At 46.3% G+C, this 26,008-nt stretch overlaps 1 protein-coding gene across 1 annotated transcript; it reads right to left on the bottom strand.

The window, feature by feature from the left end:
- Positions 1 to 755: 755 nt before the first annotated feature.
- Positions 756 to 25,792, bottom strand: NSL1 (NSL1 component of MIS12 kinetochore complex). The gene is made up of 7 exons (XM_069768517.1): positions 25,342 to 25,792; positions 23,398 to 23,886; positions 22,176 to 22,251; positions 7,291 to 7,421; positions 6,150 to 6,204; positions 4,148 to 4,215; positions 756 to 1,719 (listed from the first exon to the last, which is right to left on the bottom strand). The coding sequence occupies exons 1-7, from the start codon at positions 25,738 to 25,740 to the stop codon at positions 1,438 to 1,440; spliced, it is 1,500 nt and encodes a 499-aa protein (XP_069624618.1). The 5' UTR covers positions 25,741 to 25,792; the 3' UTR covers positions 756 to 1,437.
- Positions 25,793 to 26,008: the final 216 nt, after the last annotated feature.

Here is a 26,008-nt window from a genome sequence, read left to right as displayed (position 1 = left end):
AAGTGGTGGAACTTGCACTATTGCTGACTGACTAAATACTTTTTTGCCCCACTGTATGTATGTATGTATGTATGTATGTATGTATGTATGTATGTATGTATGTATGTATATATATATATATATATATATATATATATATATATATATATATATTCTATACGCAACACTTGTTAAAACTCTTATTTCATGAATCTGTATGAAACATCTGATAAACAAAGTTGTTTAGGAATAATTAAAAAGGAAAAAAAAACACTTAAATGGCACAAAATGTACAGACAATAAGGAGAAAATAAAAAAAAGCTCCTAAAAAGGAATAAAATTATTCCGGAAAAAGTGGAGAAACAGCAATAATAAATCAGGGCAATAGTGTTTCCAGCAGCTGCCACTAGGTGGAGCCCACTGCGTAGAGATTTTTTTACAGCTCTCATTGAGTCCAAGTCATAGCTGAATACACGTGCTCTGAGCTCCCTCTAGTGGTGGCTGCAGGAAGTAAGTTTTATAATTTGTTCTGACCATCATCTGAACAAAAAAAAACCAAAAAAAAAAAAAACACCAAATTAAAGTCCTATCTTTAATACACAAGAAAAGATAAAGGGAAAAAAAATAAAAATCAATGGCACAAAGTGCGTATGTACAAAAATACAGCGCTAGAAGGACTATATAATGAGGAGATTGATATGTGGTTTATAAAGGAAACTGATCGACACCGTACGTGTGTAAGCGGTGTTATGGGAAAGATTGGATGGTCATGAGGCTTTCTTTTAAATTATTTATTTTGGAGTAACCACCAAATGTGTATAATGTGCTCCATCAATCTATGACATTGGGTATTGCCAATAATATGGAGAGATCCGTAGCACTGTCCCATTCAAATATAACAGCACCTTGGCGGTCAGGGTAGGTGGGCAATATGCCCTTAAGGGGTCTCATGGATAGGCCGTCATTGGTGGCGATCAGACTCAGACCACCCTCCGTGACCTGGAACGCCCCTTCGCTGCTTACCAGTTGTGCTTTGTACATGTTAGTAATGTCCGCGTCTTGTCCAGTCCTACGCTTTTGAATGGGACAGTGCGACAAAGAGCTGCAATACCAGACGCCGCCACAACAGAATATATGGCGCTGTTTCAGGTAAACAATGATGACACCGCGGCACTCACTTCAATCCGGCGATCACGGGGTGCCACGAGTTACACACAGGCTGTTCTCATACTGATTAGCCCGAGATTATTAATCACTTTGTGTTAATTATTGCGCATGTTAAAAAAGGCAGAAATTCATCTACGTCTACCAGAGCCGAGCCGTCCACCATGGACATTCACCGTCCGATGTGGATACGTGACCAGAGCTGACCGCGGCAAACATCCACCATGGAGAGCGGTATAGCATATGTAATAAGTTATATATATCGGACTGTCAGCAATATGGCACAAATCGCCCTCATCCCTCCAGCTGGATTTTCCGCTTTGGTCTCAGAGGATAGAAGTCGCTCTGGGTTGCAGAACTCGGATGTCTTTTCGTGCTCCGCGTCGGTACGATGGTTGCCGCGCGCTCGTTCTCATGCGGGGTGGTCTCTAACTCTTTCGGTAATGTTTTTTTCATATCTTGTAATACGACTCGACTCGAAAAGATATCTTGTCTTAGGCGGGATTTCTGCAGCACGGGCTGGAGGTTGAGAACTTGGGAAAATCCTTCCGCTTTTTCCAGCTGGGCTGGGAGTGCCTGGAAAATGACACCAAAAAAATAAATAAAAAAGTGCAAAAAAGAAGACTGAGCAGATATTACATAAAATAACAGTCTGCCAAATATTAATAACTACAAACACATCAGGCCGTGTGATGGCGCCATCTGGGGGCTGGAATATGATCGTGCAGCACACGGCCGCTCTGCACAAGGATAGCCGCGTTATTAACATTTACAGGAGAGAAAAACGGCAATTTTCGGCATGAACCCAGATCATGAATGACTGCGACCTAGAAGTTATGGGGGCAAGGCTAAGGCAGGATCTATAGCGACAGAAGGGGATCTCCTGGGTCATTCACTGCTTGCTGGGCCAACTCCTATAAGATCACGGGGTACCACGTAAGGCAGCGGTGTAATGAAGGCTCCGATGTCTGTCCTGTTAGAATACCAGTGTAATACAGAAGTAGTGCACCGGACTGAGGCGGCCATCAGGTGATCATATGTTTCAAGACTAGACAGGACTCGAGCAGGAAGGAAAAAAAAAAAAAAAAAAGTAAACTTTTTTCCCCCCAAAACTTAAAAGAAAAAAAAATATATTAGATTCTAAAATTGTTTATTCTTCCATATAAAAAAAAAATTAAAACAACCTGCGGTATTTAATGGATTTTTGCAGTGCTATCATTATTTTAATGTAATTTATTACAATAGATTCTAAAAATTTTTATTCTTCCATAAAAAATTAAAATTGGAATAAAAAGTTTTACTGGATGTTTTGAGTGCCATCATATTTTCAGTGAAAGTTTTATTACACTTTTTTATATAGAAGAATGTCTTTTTTTTATAATTTAATATAATTAATAATACATTAAGAAAAAAAAAAAAAAATAGCACTCCAAAAATCCAGTGAAATAGTTTTTATTCCATTTTTTTTTATATGGAAGAAGAATCTATTTTACTGGGTTTTTAGAGTGCTGACAATATGTTGTACTATTCAGAGAATATCTGGCTGAAGTGTTTGGGGATTTGCACTCATTTTGCTGCTACGGTAAATGCATCATGTCGGGCTGGGCATACTAAAGAGAAGAAGCGGCGGTAGATAAAAGGGGGATTGCAGGGCTCCTGCCCGGTGGCCGCCATTGCAGGGCTCCTGCCCGGTGGCCGCCATTGCAGAGCTCCTGTCCGGTGGCCGCCATTGCAGAGCTCCTGTCCGGTGGCCACTATTGCAGGGCTCCTGTCCGGTGGCCGCCATTGCAGGGCTCCTGTCCGGTGGCCGCCATTGCAGAGCTCCTGTCCGGTGGCCACTATTGCAGGGCTCCTGTCCGGTGGCCGCTATTGCAGGGCTCCTGTCCGGTGGCCGCTATTGCAGGGCTCCTGTCCGGTGGCCGCCATTGCAGGGCTCCTGTCCGGTGGCCCATATTGCAGGGCTCCTGTCCGGTGGCCCATATTGCAGGGCTCCTGTCCGGTGGCCCATATTGCAGGGCTCCTGTCCGGTGGCCGCCATTGCAGGGCTCCTGTCCGGTGGCCGCCATTGCAGGGCTCTTGTCCGGTGGCCGCCATTGCAGGGCTCCTGTCCGGTGGCCGCCATTGCAGGGCTCCTGTCCGGTGGCCGCCATTGCAGGGCTCCTGTCCGGTGGCCGCCATTGCAGGGCTCCTGTCCGGTGGCCGCCATTGCAGGGCTCTTGTCCGGTGGCCGCCATTGCAGGGCTCTTGTCCGGTGGCCGCCATTGCAGGGCTCCTGTCCGGTGGCCGCCATTGCAGGGCTCCTGTCCGGTGGCCGCCATTGCAGGGCTCCTGTCCGGTGGCCGCCATTGCAGGGCTCCTGTCCGGTGGCCGCCATTGCAGGGCTCCTGTCCGGTGGCCGCCATTGCAGGGCTCCTGTCCGGTGGCCGCCATTGCAGGGCTCCTGTCCGGTGGCCGCCATTGCAGGGCTCCTGTCCGGTGGCCGCCATTGCAGGGCTCCTGTCCGGTGGCCGCCATTGCAGGGCTCCTGTCCGGTGGCCGCCATTGCAGGGCTCCTGTCCGGTGGCCGCCATTGCAGGGCTCCTGTCCGGTGGCCGCCATTGCAGGGCTCCTGTCCGGTGGCCGCCATTGCAGGGCTCCTGTCCGGTGGCCGCCATTGCAGGGCTCCTGTCCGGTGGCCGCCATTGCAGGGCTCCTGTCCGGTGGCCGCCATTGCAGGGCTCCTGTCCGGTGGCCGCCATTGCAGGGCTCCTGTCCGGTGGCCGCCATTGCAGGGCTCCTGTCCGGTGGCCGCCATTGCAGGGCTCCTGTCCGGTGGCCGCCATTGCAGGGCTCCTGTCCGGTGGCCGCCATTGCAGGGCTCCTGTCCGGTGGCCGCCATTGCAGGGCTCCTGTCCGGTGGCCACTAGACAAAGATTCATTCGCTCATCTCCATCACCACCGTTCATCTCGGATCCTGAAGCGAGCGGCGCAGGACGAGCACTTTATACAAGTCAGACTTTCTTACTTTCATGGTTTCTCTTATCTGCTGAGAGATGGAGGCCGTCGTAGCAGTTTGTTCAGTCATACGGGAATCTATGAAGAAGGAGAAAAAAAAAAAAGGAATGGTCTTATGATCTGGATTATTTTCATTTGCTTTCTGCACATTCTCACCATATAAACACGTTCACATGTCTGTTCAAACGTTGTCTGTTCTGTATTAAGAACTCTCGCCCAAAATGGATCTATTTGCTGACTGATGGAAACGCAAGCAAAGGGACCACATCGATTATTATGGGGTCTGTCTTGGTTCTGTTTGGTATCAGTTTTTCGAACAAAAGTAAAACCGCAGTATGCATTCTAACCCCCTCCCCCACAAAAAAAAACAATCACCTGCCAATCAATAATCATCAATCAGGGTCCCCTCTGCTTCTGTTTGGTCCATTTTGGGCATGAGTTCCATTTGTTTGTTCCTAAAAGGAAATAGAAAGACAGAGCTTCCAAACAGACATGTGAATACAGTCTTAGGCCTCTTTCACATGTCAGTGTGTACGGTACGCGATGTGAGTTTTCACACATACAGGAGACACTTACACGCGTAGACACATTGAAATCTACGTTGCTGTGCACATGTCAGTGTGTTTCCACAGTCCGGGTGACCCACACGAAGACATGTCCATTTTTTACCGGCAGCACAAGCCGCAAAACGTGCTGCACACGGATGACACTGTGATGTCATCCGCGTGACACGTCCCGACACCTGAGAAGCAGCGGTTCAGTAAGCGCTGTTCCCTGGCGCCGGGTGCTGAAGATGGCTCTCATGATTTTCCCCTGCTCTGCCGGCGATCAGCTCAGTTCACAGCAGATCGCCATGAGAATTTCTCACGGTGATCTGCGGTGAAGTCAAGGAGCTTGAACTGTGATGAACACATCACTGACTCGTCCCCAAGGTGCTGAGGTCACTGCAGTTCAGCCCGGCTGGGAACGCAGCCTCATTGACCAGAGGTAACCTCAATGACGTCACTGCCGGTCACTGACGCTACGCTCGCTGCGGCTCAGTCGCCAGTGGTTCGCAGCCTGGACAGTCGCATCTTGGCACTGTCCAAGTTAAAAACTATTTATCCCCCAGACATGGATAATGGCGTTGGATAGGTGAAGGATATTGTTTTTTTTTATTTTATGACAGGAGACGAGGGATTCAGTGGAATTAGGCGTTAGGCGAGTATAACTGTGCTTGTTATTTTTAAATAAAAATGGAAAACTGTGCTTTGTTTTATTTCAAATAAAAGACTTTATTCTGGCTGTGTCATTATTTATCGTTTAACTGTAGGATTAGTAATGGATAGGCGTCTTATAGATCTCTCCATTAGCAATCAGTGGGCTTGATGTCACCTAACAATACAAAGGTGACATCAACCCCACAAATATGAACCCCACTTCCCACTTGCCTTGTAGCGGTGGCAAGAGTCGGGCAAAACCCCAGAATTGCGCCTTTCCTGTGCAGCTGCTATTCTTAGGCTGGTGGGGTCAATATCCATGGTCCTTTACCAGCCTGAGAATACCACCCCTCAGCTGTCTGCTTTAGCAAGGCTGGCTGTCAAAATTGGGGAAGACCCAACATGTTTTTTTTTTTTCTTTATTTAAATACTTTAAAAAAACAGCGTGGGGACCCCTCTATTCTTGATAGCTTCAGCAAGGCTGGTTGACAGCTGAGGACTGCAGCCCCCAGCTGTGAGTTTTACCTGGCTGGTTATCAAAATTAGAGGGGGAACCCACACCGTTGCTTTTATTTATTTATAGCGCAGGCAGCGGCTGATCAGCGCCATCTCCTAAGCAATGAGCGCATCAGTAACAAGCTTTTTGCTATAAAGTGTGTAAGAGCTGCTTGGATCTCCGGATACTGCAGGTTCTATGGAGGCCAAGCAATGTCTGCGTACAGCATCGTCATCGGATCCTGCAGTTGTTTGCTTCCACCCCCGCCTGCATTCAGTGGGGAGAACCCCAACTATAACTTGGGGCCGTGCACTCACCAGAATTTGGATCAAGCTTTAGCTCCTTTGGCTCCACGACCGGTTTTAAGTGATTCTGTAGAGAAAAAGGAATTACATAATCTCAGATGTAGAACAATGGCTTAGATCTATAAAAAAAAGTTCCTGGCATAGTTTCTGGCATCGCTAACTCTTGTGCCTGGGCTTTTCCTAGTTGGGCTACTCGAACTGTAAAGAACCCTTTCTTGCATTGATGCCTCTTCCACATGAACTTCTAAGCCTAAGTAATGTCTCCGCAGTTCTTTATATTTATCTGTTCTGAATGAGGAGAGGAGCTGGGCGGCCGCTTATCCTACATGAGAACAGAAGGATCAGGCATACTGAAATTAAACTGCTTGATCCTTCTTTCCTGCAACACCCCGTCATTGGGGGGTATAGAGTCAAAAGGTCCCCAATACATATTAGATTGTCTCCTCATCCCAATATTACTCTTATGTGTACAGACCACTTAAGGCATCTTTTTTTTTTCAAGCCTAAAATGTATAGTCTCATTATAGGAGACCTCCTATCCAGTGTAATAATCAGGCTGCCCTCCTTTGAACCTGCTTTAGCTTTCCTACATCCTTTTCATAAAGTGGAGCTTAAAACTGAGCTGCGTATTCAGGATTGGTTCTTGTAAAGAATTTATAGCGTGGTAATATTACATTGAGATCTCTGTATTTGATCTTTTTAAGCCTGCTACAATCATAATTGCTTTTGCGGCTGCTGCCTGACATTGAGCACTGCTGCTTAGATTACAATAATACCCAAATCCTTCTTCTGTTCTCTTCTTGAATCAGGGACAACTGTTGCTGGTGCATCGACCAGGAGGACAAACTTGTGCGGACTTCCTGGACATATATATGATTTTTTTTTTTTTTTAAAAGGCACATATTTGTTGTCTAGGTTAATCCACTTTCCGTGTCATCCGAATGCAGCCGGATTTACGTGGGTACAGATAGTGGAGAAATTACGTTCTCAGTGACCTCTGCTCCTGTGATGCCATGCACTAGTCTGATATCTTATGTGTGGCAGGTCCTTTCCCCATGTAATTACAGCCCCCTCAATTGTTGGGGTCAGACCCAATAGGGCAGTCAGTACTTGGCCTGTTTTAAAGCACAATGAATATATAGTTACCACTTACCAATATTTCTCTCTCCACTTTCAGCGCTTTTACAAAGTGACGCAATATTTTTTGGGGGTACCGTTTTCGTTTATAAGCGGTCTCTACAACGGCGTCGTCAAGTTGGTCTTCAAGAATTTTAATAACAGATTCTGAGGGTAAAAGAAATACACAACAGTTTAGGTCCCTACTGAATAAATGTCAGATTGAAGATGACACTGCAAAATTTTTTGAGGAATATGTTTTTTCCTCCAGCACATCCATAAGGCGGGTGGGAGGGTATCCACCTTATCTCCACCCCAGGGTGTGGTCTGGGGCTTAAATAGCTGGACTCCAGAGGCAGTCTTGGTTCAGCAGGGCTGGAGAGAGGATCTCCAGTGGTTTTCGTCGAGGAGGAAAGATTGAACCCGTGCTGCTCCAGAGCGGGCCGCTCCCCGAGTTTGTATGGACTGTGTTTCAGCATTTTGATGTTTTCCTATTTATTTTTTCCTTCATGTTGGTTTATGCCGTCTGTCTAATAAACCAACAGAAGATTTAAAGAGATATACATACATACACACACTCCTTAAAAATTGTGCAGTAATATCTTCAGTCTGATATTGGAGGAATCCGGCACTCTATTTTGTTGCAGTTTATGGTTTCTAATAAATAAATGGTGCATGTAAGAAAAATTGCTTGAGGTTTCGTGCTCATTGACCTTTATCAGACATATGCTATTAAAAACAACAAAGGCAAATGAACCCCTTAACCAATGACGAACAATGCCTGCACCGCCCCTGGCTAATTAACACTCCAGATGCCGCGATTGATAGCGATCACGACATTTGGAAAATTGTGAGAGTTAGTGGGCTCCCTCTCTCATCCCCATGACGAAATCACAGAGAGACTATGTTTTTCATGGAACCAGGAGGTCAAACAATGACCTCCTGGTGTGCCAGGTACGGTGGCCTGGTAAAGCCAGGCAGGGTGTAACAGGTGAGCTGCCTGTGTAATATCACATGTTTCATGCACTGCGGTGCTGGTGCTTTTTAGGTGTGCATAAAAGTGCGGTCGGCCACAGTTTCGTGCACCTCTTAAAAGCCGGATACGGCCCAACAGAAGCCACACAGAGTCCAGAGTAACTCTGATGCCTCATTCGAGAATGGATCCCTCAGGAGTTTCATCCGAATGACATACTTTGTAGAATTAGATGGAAACCTTGATGTAAGTGCTCAAATGTAGAGAGCAGGACAAATGTGATCCTAAGGCTATGTGCACACGTTCAGGAATTTGTGCAGAAAATTCCTGTGGAAATCCGGACATTTCTGCCAGATTTCCACATGAAATCCGCATGTGTTTTTTTTGCGCGTTTTTGCGCATTTTTTCCTGGACATTTCCCAATGCATTAGACAGTGGGAAATCCGCGAAAAAAACCGCAAAATTAATGAACAGGTTCATTATTTTTCCGCAATGCGTTTTTCATGCGGAAAAACGCACATCACGTGCACAGAAATTGCGGATTCCATTATAAATGATGGGATGCTTAATGTATGCAGATTATTTGCGGTTTTATAGCGTTTTTATAGCGCAAAAACCGCAAATAATCTGCAATGTGTGCACATAGCCTAAATGTTCTGTACCCCAAAATGCCACCAATAAAAGCTTCTACTCAACAGGCCCAAAAAAAAAACAAACAAATCGTCACTCAGGTCTGTCATCTGTTTACAGAAATATAGGGGTCTTCCATGTGACTTGTAGTATTAAGGATCTGGACCAATAGAAATCCAGCAACATCTGCGCTCCCAAATCCAAATGCCCCCTCCCTTCTGAGCCCCAGTGTGCCTAAACCGCAGTTAGTGTCCACATGTTTGGCATTACTGCAGTGAGGAGAGCACACTTAATTTATGGATGCATGTCTCCAGAAGCGCGAGCTGGGCACTGCAATGTACTGGGCAATATACTACGTGGCTGGGCAATATACTACGTGGCTGGACAATATACTACGTGGCTGGGCAATATACTACATGACTGGGCAATATACTACGTGGCTGGGCAATATACTACGTGGCTGGGCAATATACTACGCGGCTGGGCAATATACTACGCGGCTGGCCAATATACTACGTGGACGGGCAATATACTACGTGGACTGTGCAATATACTACGTGGCTGGGCAATATACTACGTGGACTGTGCAATATACTACGTGGACTGTGCAATATACTACGTGGACGGGCAATATACTACGTGGACGAGCAATATACTACGTGGACGGGCAATATACTACGTGGCTGGGCAATATACTACGTGGCTGGGCAATATACTACGTGACTGGGCAATATACTACGTGGCTGGGCAATATACTACGTGGCTGGGCAATATACTACGTGGCTGGGCAATATACTACGTGGCTGGGCAATATACTACGTGGCTGGGCAATATACTACGTGGGCTGGGCAATATACTACGTGGGCTGGGCAATATACTACGTGGGCTGGGCAATATACTACGCGGCTGGGAAATATACTACGCGGCTGTGCAATATACTACGTGGGCTGTGCAATATACTACGTGGCTGGGCAATATACTACGTGGGCTGTGCAATATACTACGTGGGCTGTGCAATATACTACGTGGCTGGGCAATATACTACGTGGGCTGGGCAATATACTACGCGGCTGGGCAATATACTACGCGACTGGGCAATATACTACGCGGCTGGGCAATATACTACGTGGCTGGCCAATATACTACGTGGACGGGCAATATACTACGTGGACGGGCAATATACTACGTGGCCTGTGCAATATACTACGTGGACTGTGCAATATACTACGTGGACTGTGCAATATACTACGTGGACGGGCAATATACTACGTGGGCTGGGCAATATACTACGTGGCTGGGCAATATACTACGTGGACTGTGCAATATACTACGTGGACTGTGCAATATACTACGTGGACTGTGCAATATACTACGTGGGCTGTGCAATATACTACGTGGACATGCATATTCTAGAATACCCGATGTGTTAGAATCGGGCCACCATCTAGTATTAAATATTCATAATATCCAGATGACCCCTCTAATATAAACAAGATGATAGTTTACTATATGCTCATGAGGTTCTTTTTTCACTTTAACTACACAGGTTGTGTCTAACCAGACTGAATAAGCTCTTTGGTATGAGCTGTATACATTTTTATACCAGTGATTGTAAGGATTATTTTTGTTTATCAACAGGTTTCTTTTTTCTTCATTAATTTGTCTTTGTTGTTCTTTACAGTCTGATGAAAGTCAGTGAGACTGAAACGTCATTTTTTTTTTCCCCACACACAATTTATCTATTTGAAACAAACTGCATCATAATACAGTGCCGGATACCTCCTCTATTATATTTTGAATCAAATTATTTTTTTATTTAAAAACTCAAAATACAAATTTTCCATCTGTCAAATAACGTAAATGACATAATTCAATAGTATAACACATAAACAAAGTAACTCAACTTCAGTTCCATAACCCACTATAAACCCAAATCCCAACAATGAACATTTTCATTTTCAGAGCAGTTCTAGAATAACGGGAGTATAAAATTCGTAAAAGGAGGAGAAGAAGGAAAAAGAGGAATAACAATGAAGGGATAGCATGGTAAATATTCTCTCTCTAATTAGAAGATCTGTGGCCGCCCTGGAGGATCCAACCAAGGACTGTTTTTCCGAATAGTTATATTTATGATAGACTCCTCTTTCCACACAGATATTATTTCTCCCACCTTGTAGTTCTCCCATAGATGGAGGTTGTGCGTCTCACCAATGAAACTAGGGTTGAACGACCTTGACCTTTTTAGAGTCGAGTCGTGTTTTGCGAAACCCGACTATCTTAGAAGTCGAGTCGAGTGGAATCGGCCGATTATCGCGAAAAGTCGGGTATCGCCCGAAACACGAAACCCAATGCAAGTCAATGGGGGAGCATAGTCGGCAGTGAGTGGAGGCCAGGAAAACACCTACACTGCCCATTTTAATGGCAAAAACATCCATTCTTTTTACTGAAGCTTGTCAATCGTAATTTAGCTTATAATAATTGGAAGGCATTTGAAATTGGGGGTCATTTGGCTAAAGTTGTGGGGGGGTAGGGCTGGTTCAAGTAATTAGTGGGCCCAGGAAATCTGGAACGCGTCACGGCAGTGGAGCAGGGAGAGGAAAGTATTTCAACTTTGCTAAATCCAAACTGAAGAGATATGACACCCGCACTGCCGTAATTAGTTAGACCCTTGTGACTCAGGGGTATATGCAATGTACCGTATATGCCTTTTGTCAAAATAAAACATCAATCGCCATGGACATTCCACCTGGGTGCCGCTTCCAAGAAAAAACAGTTCATATAGAAGTGTCCAAAAGAAAGAAAAATGAAAGCGCACTCACCGGTGGTGAACTTCAGCGATTTATTAACACATAGTTACGTGATGCAGGGAGGGTAGTGAACGCATACAGGACGACAGCTGTTTCGTGCTATGCAGCACTTCGACAGGTCCGGACCTGTCGAAGTGCTGCATAGCACGAAACAGCTGTCGTCCTGTATGCGTTCACTACCCTCCCTGCATCACGTAACTATGTGTTAATAAATCGCTGAAGTTCACCACCGGTGAGTGCGCTTTCATTTTTCTTTCTTTTGGACACTTCTATTTCAACTTTGCAAGTGCTGTGATCCTGAGCAAGCAGGGGGGGCCCACTCGTTGGCATTGGCACTGGCACAGGGCCCCTCAAAGTACAGCGGTGTGTTTGCACGGCGGGGGCGCCTCCCACCGGCAGCAACACTTTTGCGTACTATGAGAGGCCCTGTGCCAGTGACGTCGCCAACTAGTATTCCTCCCCCCACCTGATGAAGGAACCTGCACTTTCATCTGCACCTTCCTGTTTGTCCCCGTGTAAGGTGGTATGGTATGTGGGAAGAGCAACCTGACTTTCAGCAGGGTCACAATCTTGCTGTGTAGCGTGCACGGGGAATTTAGCGTTATGGGTCAATGTACCAGCAGACTCATCTATCACTGGCTGGGCAATGGGCAGGATGAGGAGGAAACACAGATATAGGCCCAAAGAATAAAGTGGGCTAAATGCAGTTCAAAATTGGTAACACAGGAATAACCAGGGGGCATTGCAGTGGAGGACAACTGGAATGAGAGGCTGACACAGAGAGTAGGCCCAAATCAGTAAGTAGTCGAAATGCAGTTCAAAATTGGCAACCGTAGTAAACAGGCGGCACAGCTTTGTTCAGTGGAGGAGAACAGCAAGGAGTGGCAGACACCGATAGTAGGCCCCAACCCAACTAGTACGCCAAATGCAGTTGTTCCATTTAACCACAATTTAATGAGAGCCTGAAGATAGAAGCTCAGGAAAGGCAACCTGGAGAACACCTTGTAGTGTAACACACCATCTCTCTACACCCCATACCCAATTTGTAGGCCTAATGCAGCGTAGTTTCCAACAACTACTAAACAAGAGCCAGAAGATCGAAACAATGGCAAGGAAACCTGGGGAACACCTTGGAGTGTAACACACCGTCTCTCTACACCCCATACCCAATTTGTAGGCCTAATGCAGTGTAGTTTCCAACAACTACTAAACGAGAGCAGGAAGATAGAAGCAATGGCGAGGAAACCTGGAGAACACCTTGGAGTGGAACACACCATCTCTCTACACCCCATACCCAATTTGTAGGCCTAATGCACTGTAGTTTCCAACAACTACTAAACGAGAGCATTAAGATCGCAGCAATGGCGAGGAAACCTGGGGAACACCTTGGAGTGGAACACACCATCTCTCTACACCCCATACCCAATTTGTAGGCCTAATGCACTGTAGTTTCCAACAACTACTAAACGAGAGCATTAAGATCGCAGCAATGGCGAGGAAACCTGGGGAACACCTTGGAGTGGAACACACCATCTCTACACCCCAGACCCAACTTGTAGGCCGAATGCAGTGTTGCTTTCAACAACTACTTAAGAGCCTGAAGATCAAAGCTCAGAAAAGGCAACCCGGGGAACACCTTGGAGCGGCAGACACTGGTAGTAGGCTGTAAATTCCAAATTTTTGTCAATGGAGTTTATGAAATGTTCCAGGGGTACACAGGCAGCATTGGTGTGGTAAGCGGAGGACAATTTATATTTGGGACTGCAGACAGACTTTGTAGGCTGTCCCCTGTGGACCATGCATCCACAACATTAACCCAGTGCGCCGTAATGGACATCTAACCTTTCGTGGACATGCCTACTGGTCCATGCATCTGTTGTCAGGTGCACCTTTCTACTATTAGATAGCCAGAGAGCATGGACAATGCAGATTTTTACATGATGCTGTAGTGCTGGGATGGCTTTTCTCGCAAAAGAAGTGACGACTGGGTAGCTCTTACCGTGGTACAGCGTAGTCCATCTGGGCTTTATAATTGTAAAATAGAGAAAAAAAAATGGCTGTATGCACTTTAAAATAGGTTACAGGGGTACACGGGCGGCAGTGGTCTGGTCAGTGTAGTTGTAGTAGAAAGAAGGGACCGCAGACAGGCTTCGAAGGCCTAACATAACAAATTGGACAGGCTGTAGGCACTTTTACATTGGTTCCAGGGGTACACGGGCAGCAGTACAATGGTCAGTGGAGGCCTAGTGGAAGGAGGGACCGCAGACAGGCTTTGAAGGCCTAACATAACAAAAATGTCAATACAATGGTATTGTCAGTGCCAGGCATTGAAGGATGTCAGCGCATAGACTAAACATTGGTGGAGCTGTGAGAGATAATTTTGCAAGTGGTAGAGCACTGTTTGAGCTGGGGGGGGGGGGCAAACTGTCTTGTGGCCGGCGGTACAGGCCCAGGGCCCCTCATATTACAACGGTGTGTCTGACGTTGGGTGTGCACCACCACCGCCAGAGACACTTTATTGTACTATGAGGGACCCAGTGGCAGTGCCGTCGACCAAAAGCGGGCACACCCACCTCTTCAGAAAAAAAACAGCACTCTCACGGGTGCTGGCGCCAAGTGGCGATACCACGGCCCCGTGTGGGGAGTTTGGCCATTTAGGGAGGTGTAAACATGTCGTATGCTGGACAATCAGGTGCAGCAAATTACGATATTGGAAAAGTCATTCATAATAGTCCACAGGCAAGACCTTTTCATAGGAAAGCTAGGTGTCAGCCGGGCAAGGTGGGGCAAAAGATTTCGAAATCCAGTTGTGGTTCATTTTAATGAAGGTTAGATCATCTACATTTTGGGTAGCCAGATGAGTCCTTTTTTCTGTTAGTATTGAACCTGCAGCACTGAATACTCTTTCTGATAGGACACTAGCTGCCGGGCAAGCAAGCTCCTGCAATGCATATTCTGCCAATTCTGGCCAAGTGTCTAATTTGGATGCCCAGTAATCAAATGGGAATGACGGTTGAGGGAGAACGTCGATAAGGGATGAAAAATAGTTTGTAACCATACTGGACAAATGTTGTCTCCTGTCACTTTGAATTGATGCTGCAGTACCTGTCCTGTCTGCGGTCATAGCAAAATCACTCCACAACCTGGTCAGAAAACCCCTCTGGCCAACGCCACTTCTGATTTCTGCCCCTCTAACACCTCTGGTCTGCTGGCCCCTGCAGCTCGTGTGAGAACGATCACGGGCGCTGTGTGCAGGGAATGCCAGAAGCAAACGGTCAACAAGAGTTGATTGTTTGGTTGCTAATATTATTTCCAAGTTCTCATGTGGCATTATATTTTGCAATTTGCCTTTATAGCGAGGATCAAGGAGGCAGGCCAACCAGTAATCGTCATCGTTCATCATTTTAGTTGTGCGTGTGTCCCTTTTGAGGATACGTAAGGCATAATCCGCCATGTGGGCCAAAGTTCCAGTTCTCAAATCTGCGGTTGTGCTTGGTTGAGGGGCAGTTTCAGGCAAATCTACGTCACTTGTGTCGCTCCAAAAACCAGAACCCGGCCTTGCCGCGCCACCAATTTCCAGTGGCCCCGGAAAAGCTTCCTCATTAAAAATATAATCATCCCCATCATCCTCCTCGTCCTCCTCCTCCTCTTCGCCCGCTACCTCGTCCTGTACACTGCCCTGGCCAGACAATGGCTGACTGTCATCAAGGCTTTCCTCTTCCTCAGCTGCAGACGCCTGATCCTTTATGTGCGTCAAACTTTGCATCAGCAGACGCATTAGGGGGATGCTCATGCTTATTATGGCGTTGTCTGCACTAACCAGCCATGTGCATTCCTCAAAACACTGAAGGACTTGGCACATGTCTTGAATCTTCGACCACTGCACACCTGACAACTCCATGTCTGCCATCCTACTGTCTGCCCGTGTATGTGTATCCTCCCACAAAAACATAACAGCCCGCCTCTGTTCGCACAGTCTCTGAAGCATGTGCAGTGTTGAGTTCCACCTTGTTGCAACGTCTATGATTAGGCGATGCTGGGGAAGGTTCAAAGAACGCTGATAGGTCTGCATACGGCTGGAGTGTACGGGCGAACGGCGGATATGTGCGCAAAGTCCACGCACTTTGAGGAGCAGGTCGGATAACCCCGGATAACTTTTCAGGAAGCACTGCACCACCAGGTTTAAGGTGTGAGCCAGGCAAGGAATGTGTTTCAGTTGGGAAAGGGAGATGGCAGCCATGAAATTCCTTCCGTTATCACTCACTACCTTGCCTGCCTCAAGATCTACAGTGCCCAGCCACGACTGCGTTTCTTTCTGCAAGAACTCGGACAGAACTTCCGCGGTGTGTCTGTTGTCGCCCAAACACTTCATAGCCAATACAGCCTGCTGACGTTTGCCAGTAGCTGCCCCATAATGGGACACCTGGTGTGCAACAGTGGCAGCTGCGGATGGAGTGGTTGGGCGACTGCGGTCTGTGGACGAGCTCTCGCTTCTGCAGGAGGACGAGGAGGAGGGGGTGCGAACGGCTACAGCCAACTGTTTCCTAGACCGTGGGCTAGGCAGAACTGTCCCAAAATTGCTGTCCCCTGTGGACCCTGCATCCACAACATTCACCCAGTGTGCCGTGATGAACACGTAACGTCCCTGGCCATGCCTACTGGTCCATGCATCTGTTGTCAGGTGCACCTTTGTGCTCACAGATTGCCTGAGTGCATGGACGATGCGCTCTTTAACATGCTGGTGGAGGGCTGGGATGGCTTTTCTGGAAAAAAAAGTGTCGACTGGGTAGCTCGTAGCGTGGTACAGCGAAGTCCATCAGGGCTTTGAAAGCTTCGCTTTCAACTAACCGGTAGGGCATCATCTCTAACGAGATTAGTCTAGCTATGTGGGCGTTCAAACCCTGTGTACGCGGATGCGAGGCTAAGTACTTCCTTTTTCTAACCATAGTCTCATGTAGGGTGAGCAGGACTGGAGAGCTGGAGATCGTGGAACTAGCGGGGGTGCCGGTGGACATGGCAGACTGAGAGACGGTGGGAGATGGTATTGTTGCCGCCGGTGCTCTAGATGCAGTGTTTCCTACTACGAAACTGGTGATTCCCTGACCCTGACTGCTTTGGCCTGGCAAAGAAACCTGCACAGATACTGCAGGTGGTGCGGAAAATGGTGGCCCTACACTGCCGGAAGGGATGTTGCGTTGCTGACTAGCTTCATTGGCCGAGGGTGCTACAACCTTAAGGGACGATTGGTAGTTAGTCCAAGCTTGCAAATGCATGGTGGTTAAATGTCTATGCATGCAACTTGTATTGAGACTTTTCAGATTCTGTCCTCTGCTTAAGGTAGTTGAACATTTTTGACAGATGACTTTGCGCTGATCAATTGGATGTTGTTTTAAAAAATGCCAGACTGCACTCTTTCTAGCATCGGATACCTTTTCAGGCATTGCAGACTGAGCTTTAACCGGATGGCCACGCTGTCCTCCAACAGGTTTTGGCTTTGCCACGCGTTTTGGGCAAGATACGGGCCCGGCAGATGGAACCTGTTGCGATGTTGATGCCTGCTGCGGCCCCTCCTCCTCCGCTTCAGAACTGCTGCCGCCTGCACCCTGTTCCCCCAATGGCTGCCAATAGGGGTCAAGAACTGGGTCATCTATTACCTCTTCTTGTAGCTCGTGTGCAACTTCGTCTGTGTCACCGTGTCGGTCGGTGGTATAGCGTTCGTGATGGGGCAACATAGTCTCATCAGGGTCTGATTCTTGATCAGCACCCTGCGAGGGCAATGTTGTGGTCTGAGTCAAAGGACCAGCATAGTAGTCTGGCTGTGGCTGTGCATCAGTGCACTCCATGTCAGATTCAACTTGTAATGGGCATGGACTGTTAACTGCTTCACTTTCTAAGCCAGGGACGGTATGTGTAAAGAGCTCCATGGAGTAACCCGTTGTGTCGCCTGCTGCATTCTTCTCTGTTGTTGTTTTTGCTGAAGAGGACAAGGAAGCGACTTGTCCCTGACCGTGAACATCCACTAACGACGCGCTGCTTTTACTTTTACCAGTTTCACGAGAGGAGGCAAAAGAGCTAGAGGCTGAGTCAGCAAGATAAGCCAAAACTTGCTCTTGCTGCTCCGGCTTTAAAAGCGGTTTTCCTACTCCCAGAAAAGGGAGCGTTCGAGGCCTTGTGTAGCCGGACGACGAACCTGGCTCCACAGCTCCAGACTTAGGTGCAATATTTTTTTTCCCACGACCACCTGATGCTCCACCACTACCACTACCCTCATTACCAGCTGACAATGAACGCCCCCGGCCACGACCTCTTCCACCAGACTTCCTCATTGTTTTAAAAACGTAACCAAACTAACGGTATTTGTTGCTGTCACACAACTTACACGGTGAGCTATAACTTCAGTATGATTTAGCTACCCCTTTACAGGTGGGTGAGACCACAACGAAAATCAGGCACAATGTTACACACTCTGTTTTTGGTGGCACCAAATGAGAGAGATGCCACACACGCAGGACTGTCACTGAAGCACAAATGTAAATATTAATCTCCCACTGATTTGTGTTTGTTTTTTTATTTTTTTTTCAGGGAGACTTTAGAAACAAAATAAAATAAAATGATTTTTTCAGGAAGAATTTAGAAACCAAATAACATAAAATGATTTTTCCAATGACAATTTAGAAACAAAAAAAAAAAAAAAGGCTTTCTATGGCCCACTGAGTGAGCGATGACGCACACAGGAGTCAGGAGTGGCACACAAGCCCAGAGGCCAATATTTTTCTCCCACTGATTGATGTAGTGATTTTTTCAGGTAGATTTTGGAACCCAAATCAAGCTAAAAAAATAATAGGCTTTCTATGGCCCACAATTGGAGAGAGAGAGAGAGATGGCACACCCAGGAGTCAAGACTGGCACACAAGCAGAAAGGGCAATTTTAATCTCCCACTGATTTGATTTTTTTTTTTTTCAGGGAGACTTTAGAAAAAAAAAATAATAAAAAAAAATGATTTTTTTCAGGAAGAATTTAGAAACCAAATAAAATAAAATGATTTTTTCAGGGAGAATTTAGAAAACAAATAAAACAAAAAATAGGCTTTCTATGGCCCACTGAGTGAGAGATGACGCACACAGGAGTCAGGAATGGCACACAAGCCCAGAGGCCAATATTTATCTCCCACTGATTGATTTAGTGATTTTTTCAGGTAGAATTTAGAACCCAAATCAACCAAAAAAATAAATAGGCTTTCTATGGCTCACTATCAGAGAGAGAGATGGCACGCTCAGGACTGGCACACAAGCCCAAAGGCCAATATTAATCTCCCTTTTTTTTTTTTCAGGGAGAATTTATAAAACAAAAAATAAAAAAATTAATAGGCTTTCTATGGCCCACTATTTGTGAGAGAGATGGCACGCTCAGGACTGGCACACAAGCCCAGAGGCCAATATTAATCTCCCACTTTTTTGTTTTTTTTTTCAGGGAAAATTTATAAACCCAATAAAAAAAATAATAAATAGGCTTTCTATGGCCCACTGTCAGAGAGAGAGATGGCACGCTTAGGACTGGCACACAAGCCCAAAGGCCAATATTAATCTCCCACTGATTGATTTATTGATTTTTTCAGGTAGAATTTAGAACCCAAATAAAGCAAAAAAAAAAAAAAAAAAGGATTTCTATGGCCCACTGAGTGAGTGATGATGCACACAGGAGTCAAGAGTGGCACACAAGCCCTAAGGCCAATATATTTCTCCCACTGATTGATTTATTGATTTTTTCAGGTACATTTTAGAACCCAAATCAAGCAAAAAAATAAATAGCTTTCTATGGCCCACTGAGTGAGAGATGGCACACACAGGGATGGCACTCTAGCAGAAATGCCAATCTTAATCTCCCACAAAAAAAAAAAAAAAAGGAACTGTCCTTCAATTACTATCTCCCTGCAGTAATCTCAGCCAGGTATGGCAGGCAGCAATAAGGAGTGGACTGATGCACAAATTAAATAAAAAGTGTGGACAAACAAACAAGATAGCTGTGCAGAAAGGAAGGAACAAGAGGATTTGTGCTTTGAAAAAAGCAGTTGGTTTGCACAGCGGCGTACACACAGCAATGCAGCTATCAGGGAGCCTTCTAGGGCAGCCCAATGAGCTACAGCGCTGAGGGAAAAAAAAAAGGAGCTTCCACTGTCCCTGCACACCGAAAGTGGTGTTGGGCAGTGGAAATCGCTACAGCACAAGCGGTTTGGTGGTTAATGGACCCTGCCTAACGCTATCCCTGCTTCTGACGAAGCGGCAGCAACCTCTCCCTAAGCTCAGATCAGCAGCAGTAAGATGGCGGTCGGCGGTAACGCCCCTTTATAGCCCCTGTGACGCCGCGGACAGCAAGCCAATCACTGCAATGCCCTTCTCTAAGATGGTGGGGACCAGGACCTATGTCATCACGCTGCCCACACTCTGCGTTTACCTTCATTGGCTGAGAAATGGCGCTTTTCGCGTCATTGAAACGCGACTTTGGCGCGAAAGTCGCGTACCACATGGCCGACCCCGCACAGGGGTCGGATCGGGTTTCATGAAACCCGACTTTGCCAAAAGTCGGCGACTTTTGAAAATGAACGACCCGTTTCGCTCAACCCTAAATGAAACAAAAGAAGTTTACGTGCTTAAAATAAGATACGAAAAATACCTATGAATAGGGGCGAGTCGGGATCCATTCCATCTTCAAATCATCCCAATATACTTATATTACTTATATGGGTATCTGTTACCAATTTCACTCCATACATCCTTTCTATCAAAGAGATGACCTCATTCCAAAATGGGCCTCTGACTACATTCCCACATCAGATGTGAATCATCAGTCCCACACCTAGGGCATCATGGCGACATCCTATCTTGTGTAGAAAGCCTTGAGTTTTGTATACTCTGTTCATAGGGGCAGCACGGTGGCTCAGTGGTTAGCACTGGAGCCTTGCAGCGCTGGAGTCCTGGGTTCAAACCCCACCAAGGACAACATCTGCAAAGAGTTTGTATGTTCTCTCCGTGTTTGCGTGGGTTTCCTCCGGGTTCTCCGGTTTCCTCCCACACTCCAAAGACATACTGATAGGGAATTTAGATTGTGAGCCCCATCGGGGACAGTGATGATAATGTGTGCAAACTGTAAAGCGCTGCGGAATATGTTAGCGCTGTATAAAAATAAAGATTATTAATTATAGTTGAGAGACTTTGGGCCTCACAGGGAGATAATTTGGTAACAGTTTCTAGAATCTCTCCATTGCTCCATCAATATAAGGCCTACAGCCGCCTCCCATTTAGCTCTATCTGTCAGAGGGCGATTATCCAGTTGGGATGACAGACAAATATATGGTATAAATGAAACCCTTGGTATGACCTGTAGAAGTGATAGTATCTATCAGGGGATGATACTGTATGCAAAGATATTTTATTATATTTTGGATTAGAACCCTCTGTGCACCGACCACTAGGAGTGAAGTGCTTCTTACACTTTTTATCTTCAATCTGAAATGCCACCGATTCACAGAATGGGGGAACAATGTCTCCCATTTAAATGAAGCAGCGGCTGAAAATATGCATTCCCACTATATTAATTCTTTATGTGGACTGTTGCTTATTAATGATGAGCAAATGTGCCTGAATAACGTGCTATCCGAGAATGCACAGGTGCTATCCGAGTATCTTGGGCATGCTAGTATAATCTATTCCAGTACCTGCGACTGCACGTTCTGTGGCGGTAGACAGCAGCAACACAAGGGGATTGCCAAAGAAACAAGCAATCCCTGCAAGTGGGCGGCTGTTTACTGCAGTAAAATATGCAGCTGCAAGTACTGAAATAGATTATATGAGCATGCCCAAGATACTCGGATAACACCTGTACATGCTCTGATAACATGTCACCCGAGCGCGTTCGCTCATCACTTAGAAGGTTTCTAAGGTCCTGGCAATAATGAGGGGTTCTCTGCATCAGTCCCCTACCCATCGTTATTACTTCTTACCGGTATACAGATTTGAGAACAATTGTAGGGACTGTAATGCAGGGTTAAAAAAAAAAACTCCACTTACTGCAGATATTGTAGAACTACTTTTCTAAACATATAACTAGTGATGAGCGAGTATACTCGGTACTCGAGATTTCCCGAGCACGCTCAGGTGTCCTCCGAGTATTTGTAAGTACTCGGAGATTTAGTTTTCTGCGCCTCAGCTGAATGATTTACATCTGTTAGCCAGCATAAGTACATGTGGGGGTTGCTAGGGAATCCCCACATGTACTTATGCTGGCTAACAGATGTAAATCATTCAGCTGAGGCGCAGAAAACTAAATCTCTGAGTACTTACAAATACTCGGAGGACACCCGAGCGTGCTCGGGAAATCTCGAGTACCGAGTATACTCGCTCATCACTAATCATAACCAATACGTAGGGGACTGAAAAGAGTCACAGGCGACATCTCCCTTACCTGACACAGTGCAGTAAAGTGCAACATTTTTGAGAGCTATACATCCTTCTTACCTGTTTCGGTGTCCACTGCTTCATCCCACGACTGTCCATTAATGCTGACATTATTCTGAAACGTTGTTTCAAGGTTCTGAAATGGAACAAATGAACACTTGTTAATATTTTGATGTCTATTCAGCCGTTCAACGACTATGAAATAATTAAATCATAAAGGAGATAAAAAACAAACATCTGGTGAGTAATTATTTGTCCATAGCAACAGATAGGCCAAGTCAAGTCTTTTAGAAACAGGACAACTTAAATCTGCATTTTTACGATGTATCGCAGGCTCAGCCCGCAGAAGTGGACATGATGTTTCTCTGTCACCAGATGCCGTCATACATAAGAACCCGTGACAAGAGATGTATATAATCAATGATGTACGTACATTATAATCAGGTTTCTGGAGTTTGGTGCCTCCATGAGAAGAAGACTAAAATATATGTTTGTTTTCCTTCCAAGAGAGAGATCTCTGTTGTCACCTACCGGAGGACGCTACCCTCTATGTCAATGTGAGATCTTTTCATGAGCATTACAACAAGACTAGGTACATTAGCCAAGACTTCTACCCATCAACAGACAGGTTCTTGCCCCTCATCAGTGCAGTGCAGGGTTTGGCTGCCCTTCAAGCAGCTTTGGTGACATGGGGGGCTAGCTCTTAAGACCAGTTACATATTTTAATGCCAATGCCAGCGCTAGTAGAGGTAGATTCAGCTAGCCAAATCCTGCCCTGCACTTTGGAGGGCGCAACCACCCCAAAATAGTTGTAGTTAACTGTCTGACATTATTATATAGAGTAGCTACATTTAGTAACTGGCACTACTCCCGATAGTTTTCATTCTCCATTTAAGGAGTAGGCCCAATATAAAGAGATGCCCAACTTTATACGCAGCCCCCTGCGAATGTTATAAGATAACCAAATAAACACTACTCATTTATTAAGTTCCTGTAGTCCCCATAGTCTCTGTCCAAAAGCTGCCAGCAACTGACCACTGCAGCCAATCAGCGGCTTCAGAAATCACATACCATACTACAGGCATCACCAGACAGAGACGGAAGCCATTACATGCCATAATAATACACATGACCATTGATTGGCTACAGGCGATGGTCACTTAAACAAAAGACTGGGGGACAGTCAGAGCGTTAGCATCGAATCGCTGAAGAGGTTTTTTTTTTTTAAATAAAATCTTTAAGGTTACATGTGAATGACAAGACTTAATAGTTTTCTCCTTACCAAGATAAAGTTCCTCTGCTCCTGCTGCCTCTGCTCCGGGTTTAGGTAATTCTGATTTTGCAGAATTTCTTTGCTGAATTCAGTGCACATCCCCAGCACCTCCTGTAACAAATGCTTGGAGGTGCAGCGCACCCTACTGTCCCTCAGAGGAGAATCGGCAGAAGTTCCCTGATCAAGGCTCTCAGTAGCACACAGGGGATGCATCAATGGACTTATCATAGAAGCGTTTGCGTTATCATTGCCCCGTGAAGAGCCGGCACTCTCAATGCTGGCTAGTGAATCCACACCCGAGGGCCCGGCCACTTCCACATCAGTTCTTGTCCTCTCTAAGGTGGGTGCTGCTTTCTCCTCTTTTGCCATCTTGATTGTCCTGGAGGATGTTCTTCCTTCATGGGCGAGATCTTCAGTCTTTACAACAGGTTTTTTACCTTTTTCTTTGCTCTCCTTGCAGCACATGGCTTCTGCCGCATCATTTCTTTCTTGTTTAGCCTGTAAAACCAATGGTAAAATATTCTTTTTAGTATTCCCTAATATACGTCAGTGTATGGGCATACATCGGTCATTCACCCAGAAATCATAGTAGGCAGAAACACAGAGATTAGCCTCCCTCATCCAATCTAACAAAAAAAAAAAAGGTTTTCTTCTATAAACAAATATTACTTACCCTCCCCAGGTCCAATGCCGGATCTCTGCGGCTGAGCTCACCAAATATGGCAGCAGTGCAGTCAACACTGCTGACAAAAGACTGGGTGGTGTCAGGTAGAGAGCCGGCGCTGGATCCAGGAAGGGTAAGTAATAATCTGTGATAGGTTGTGGTGGTCACATGTTGTAGACAGGACATTACAGCTGGAGTTAATCAGCAAAGAGCCACAGACGGGTGATGCTGGAGAAACAGGGGCTTCCACGGTTTAAGTCACGATTATCTGTAACTTTAGGAGTATTAGCCCAGTTGTTTATGAAAGCAGATAATATTTTATGCCTTACTAATGCCTGAAGGTACAGACTGCACCACCTCTGCTCCTATGTCCCCATGCCAACACTTCCTGTTCTGTATCCCGGCTTTACTCAAGTGTAACTCATCTTATAAAAAAATTGACATCATCATAGTGAAGTATAAAACTCAATCGGTGGGGCCCGGGAGCCGAGACCACCACTGAACACTGAAAAGGGCAGAAGTGATCAGCTGTGTCCAACGCTGCTCAGGGAGGCGAGAAATGTATGAGCTCATGGAAAGTCTGGGGGTCCGTACACCGCACTGAACATTTAAAGGGTTAGCCCCAAATTAAAATAAAAAATAGGGCCCGAGACCCTCAGTGGTCCTTTGGAAACCGGTCTCTGCAGCTTCATCTTGAATGTGCGCTCTCCGCTCCATCCATTGTCTATGGGACTGCCGAACACAGCGCTCCTCTATATCCAACAGTCCCATGGACGATGAATGGAGCGGAGGCTGAAAATTCAAGACCGCTTCCTGAAATCACCGGGGGTCCCAGCGACCAGTAAGTTATCCCTATCATTTTTCAGCCTTTCGATAATTAGGGGGTCTTCTCCTGCAGACCCATCCAACTTTCTGATGTGTCTCCGCCATGCCATAGTTCCAAGTCACCTCTCACATGCGCTGTCATGCAATCTATGTCTTAGATAACTGTATTGTGCCGTCTCTCAGTTATTCCTCCTGGAAATATGTAGAATATGAAAATAAATCCACTGCCGGAGGTTATTATCGCCCTCATCTTTGGTGCGTGTCCCTGGATCGTCTGTCGGTGACTAATCAGGGCTGACAGCGTCCGTCCACACAACTACAACCCCCAGCATGTCCGGGGTTCGTTATTCCACCATAGCTGGAGGGCTGCCGACTCCTGATCCACTTCCAGGAGGAACAGAACAATGCAGGATTGTGAGAGACATCTCTCCTAGTTATTATTATGTGACGTGAGCGTTACTCACCCCAGTGAGGGTCACTCCGACGTCCTTGCGCTGCGGTCGGCCATCGTCCGGGCGATCCTCTCCGCTCCTTCTTGTCGTTACGGTTTTCTTATGGGGTTTGTCATCAGAACCTCGTCCACAGTCCTCCCCTGGTGTCAGGACCTCAGTGTTCTCTGCTGATGGTTTCCCCTTCGCTCCAGCACTGCTGTCATTAGCGGGGTCCTCCACTTTCTGCCCTTTGGACCTCCTCAAAGACTCCGAATCATTCAGTCTCCCACCAGAAAGCCGAGTTCTGGCGCTTGATGTCCGGAGGCCATTGCTGGGCCCCTCAAGGCCCCGGGAATCAGGTGTCACATTCTCATGACTTAGTCTCTGCAGCCGTAAACTTCGCCGAGTAGGACTGTCAACATTTGCCGCCATTTTCAAAATTCCGGAAGTGGGCACCGGAAGTGTTCTCCGGTCAAACCTTTCCCGACGGGGAACTGTGCAGTGCTAACATTAGTTCCGCATCACTAAACCTGGAGAGAGGATGTCTATCGTTTTAATGACGGCCTGTTTTTCCTCAGAAACCATCAACGCGACCGTTTCCCTATACACAAAAGCAAAATGCAACCAGACGGTCTCGAGCTCCGTACAACGGATGTGTCAACGCCATCTTAGTACTCTCACAGCGGTCTTGTTACATTTC

This window comes from Ranitomeya imitator, chromosome 5 (genome assembly GCF_032444005.1).
Source record: "Ranitomeya imitator isolate aRanImi1 chromosome 5, aRanImi1.pri, whole genome shotgun sequence".
In the NCBI taxonomy this organism is placed as follows: domain Eukaryota; kingdom Metazoa; phylum Chordata; class Amphibia; order Anura; family Dendrobatidae; genus Ranitomeya; species Ranitomeya imitator.
This window is presented reverse-complemented; position numbering and strand designations above follow the sequence as displayed.

Coding starts and splice junctions, on each gene's coding strand:
- NSL1 (XM_069768517.1), bottom strand. CDS start 25,740: ATGGCGGCAAATGTTGACAGTCCTACTCGGCGAAGTTTACGGCTGCAG. Junction 7,422..22,175: donor AGCAGTGGACACCGAAACAG/GTAAGAAGGATG, acceptor TTTTACCCTCAG/AATCTGTTATTAAAATTCTT. Junction 1,720..4,147: donor AGATAAGAGAAACCATGAAA/GTAAGAAAGTCT, acceptor GTCATTTTCCAG/GCACTCCCAGCCCAGCTGGA.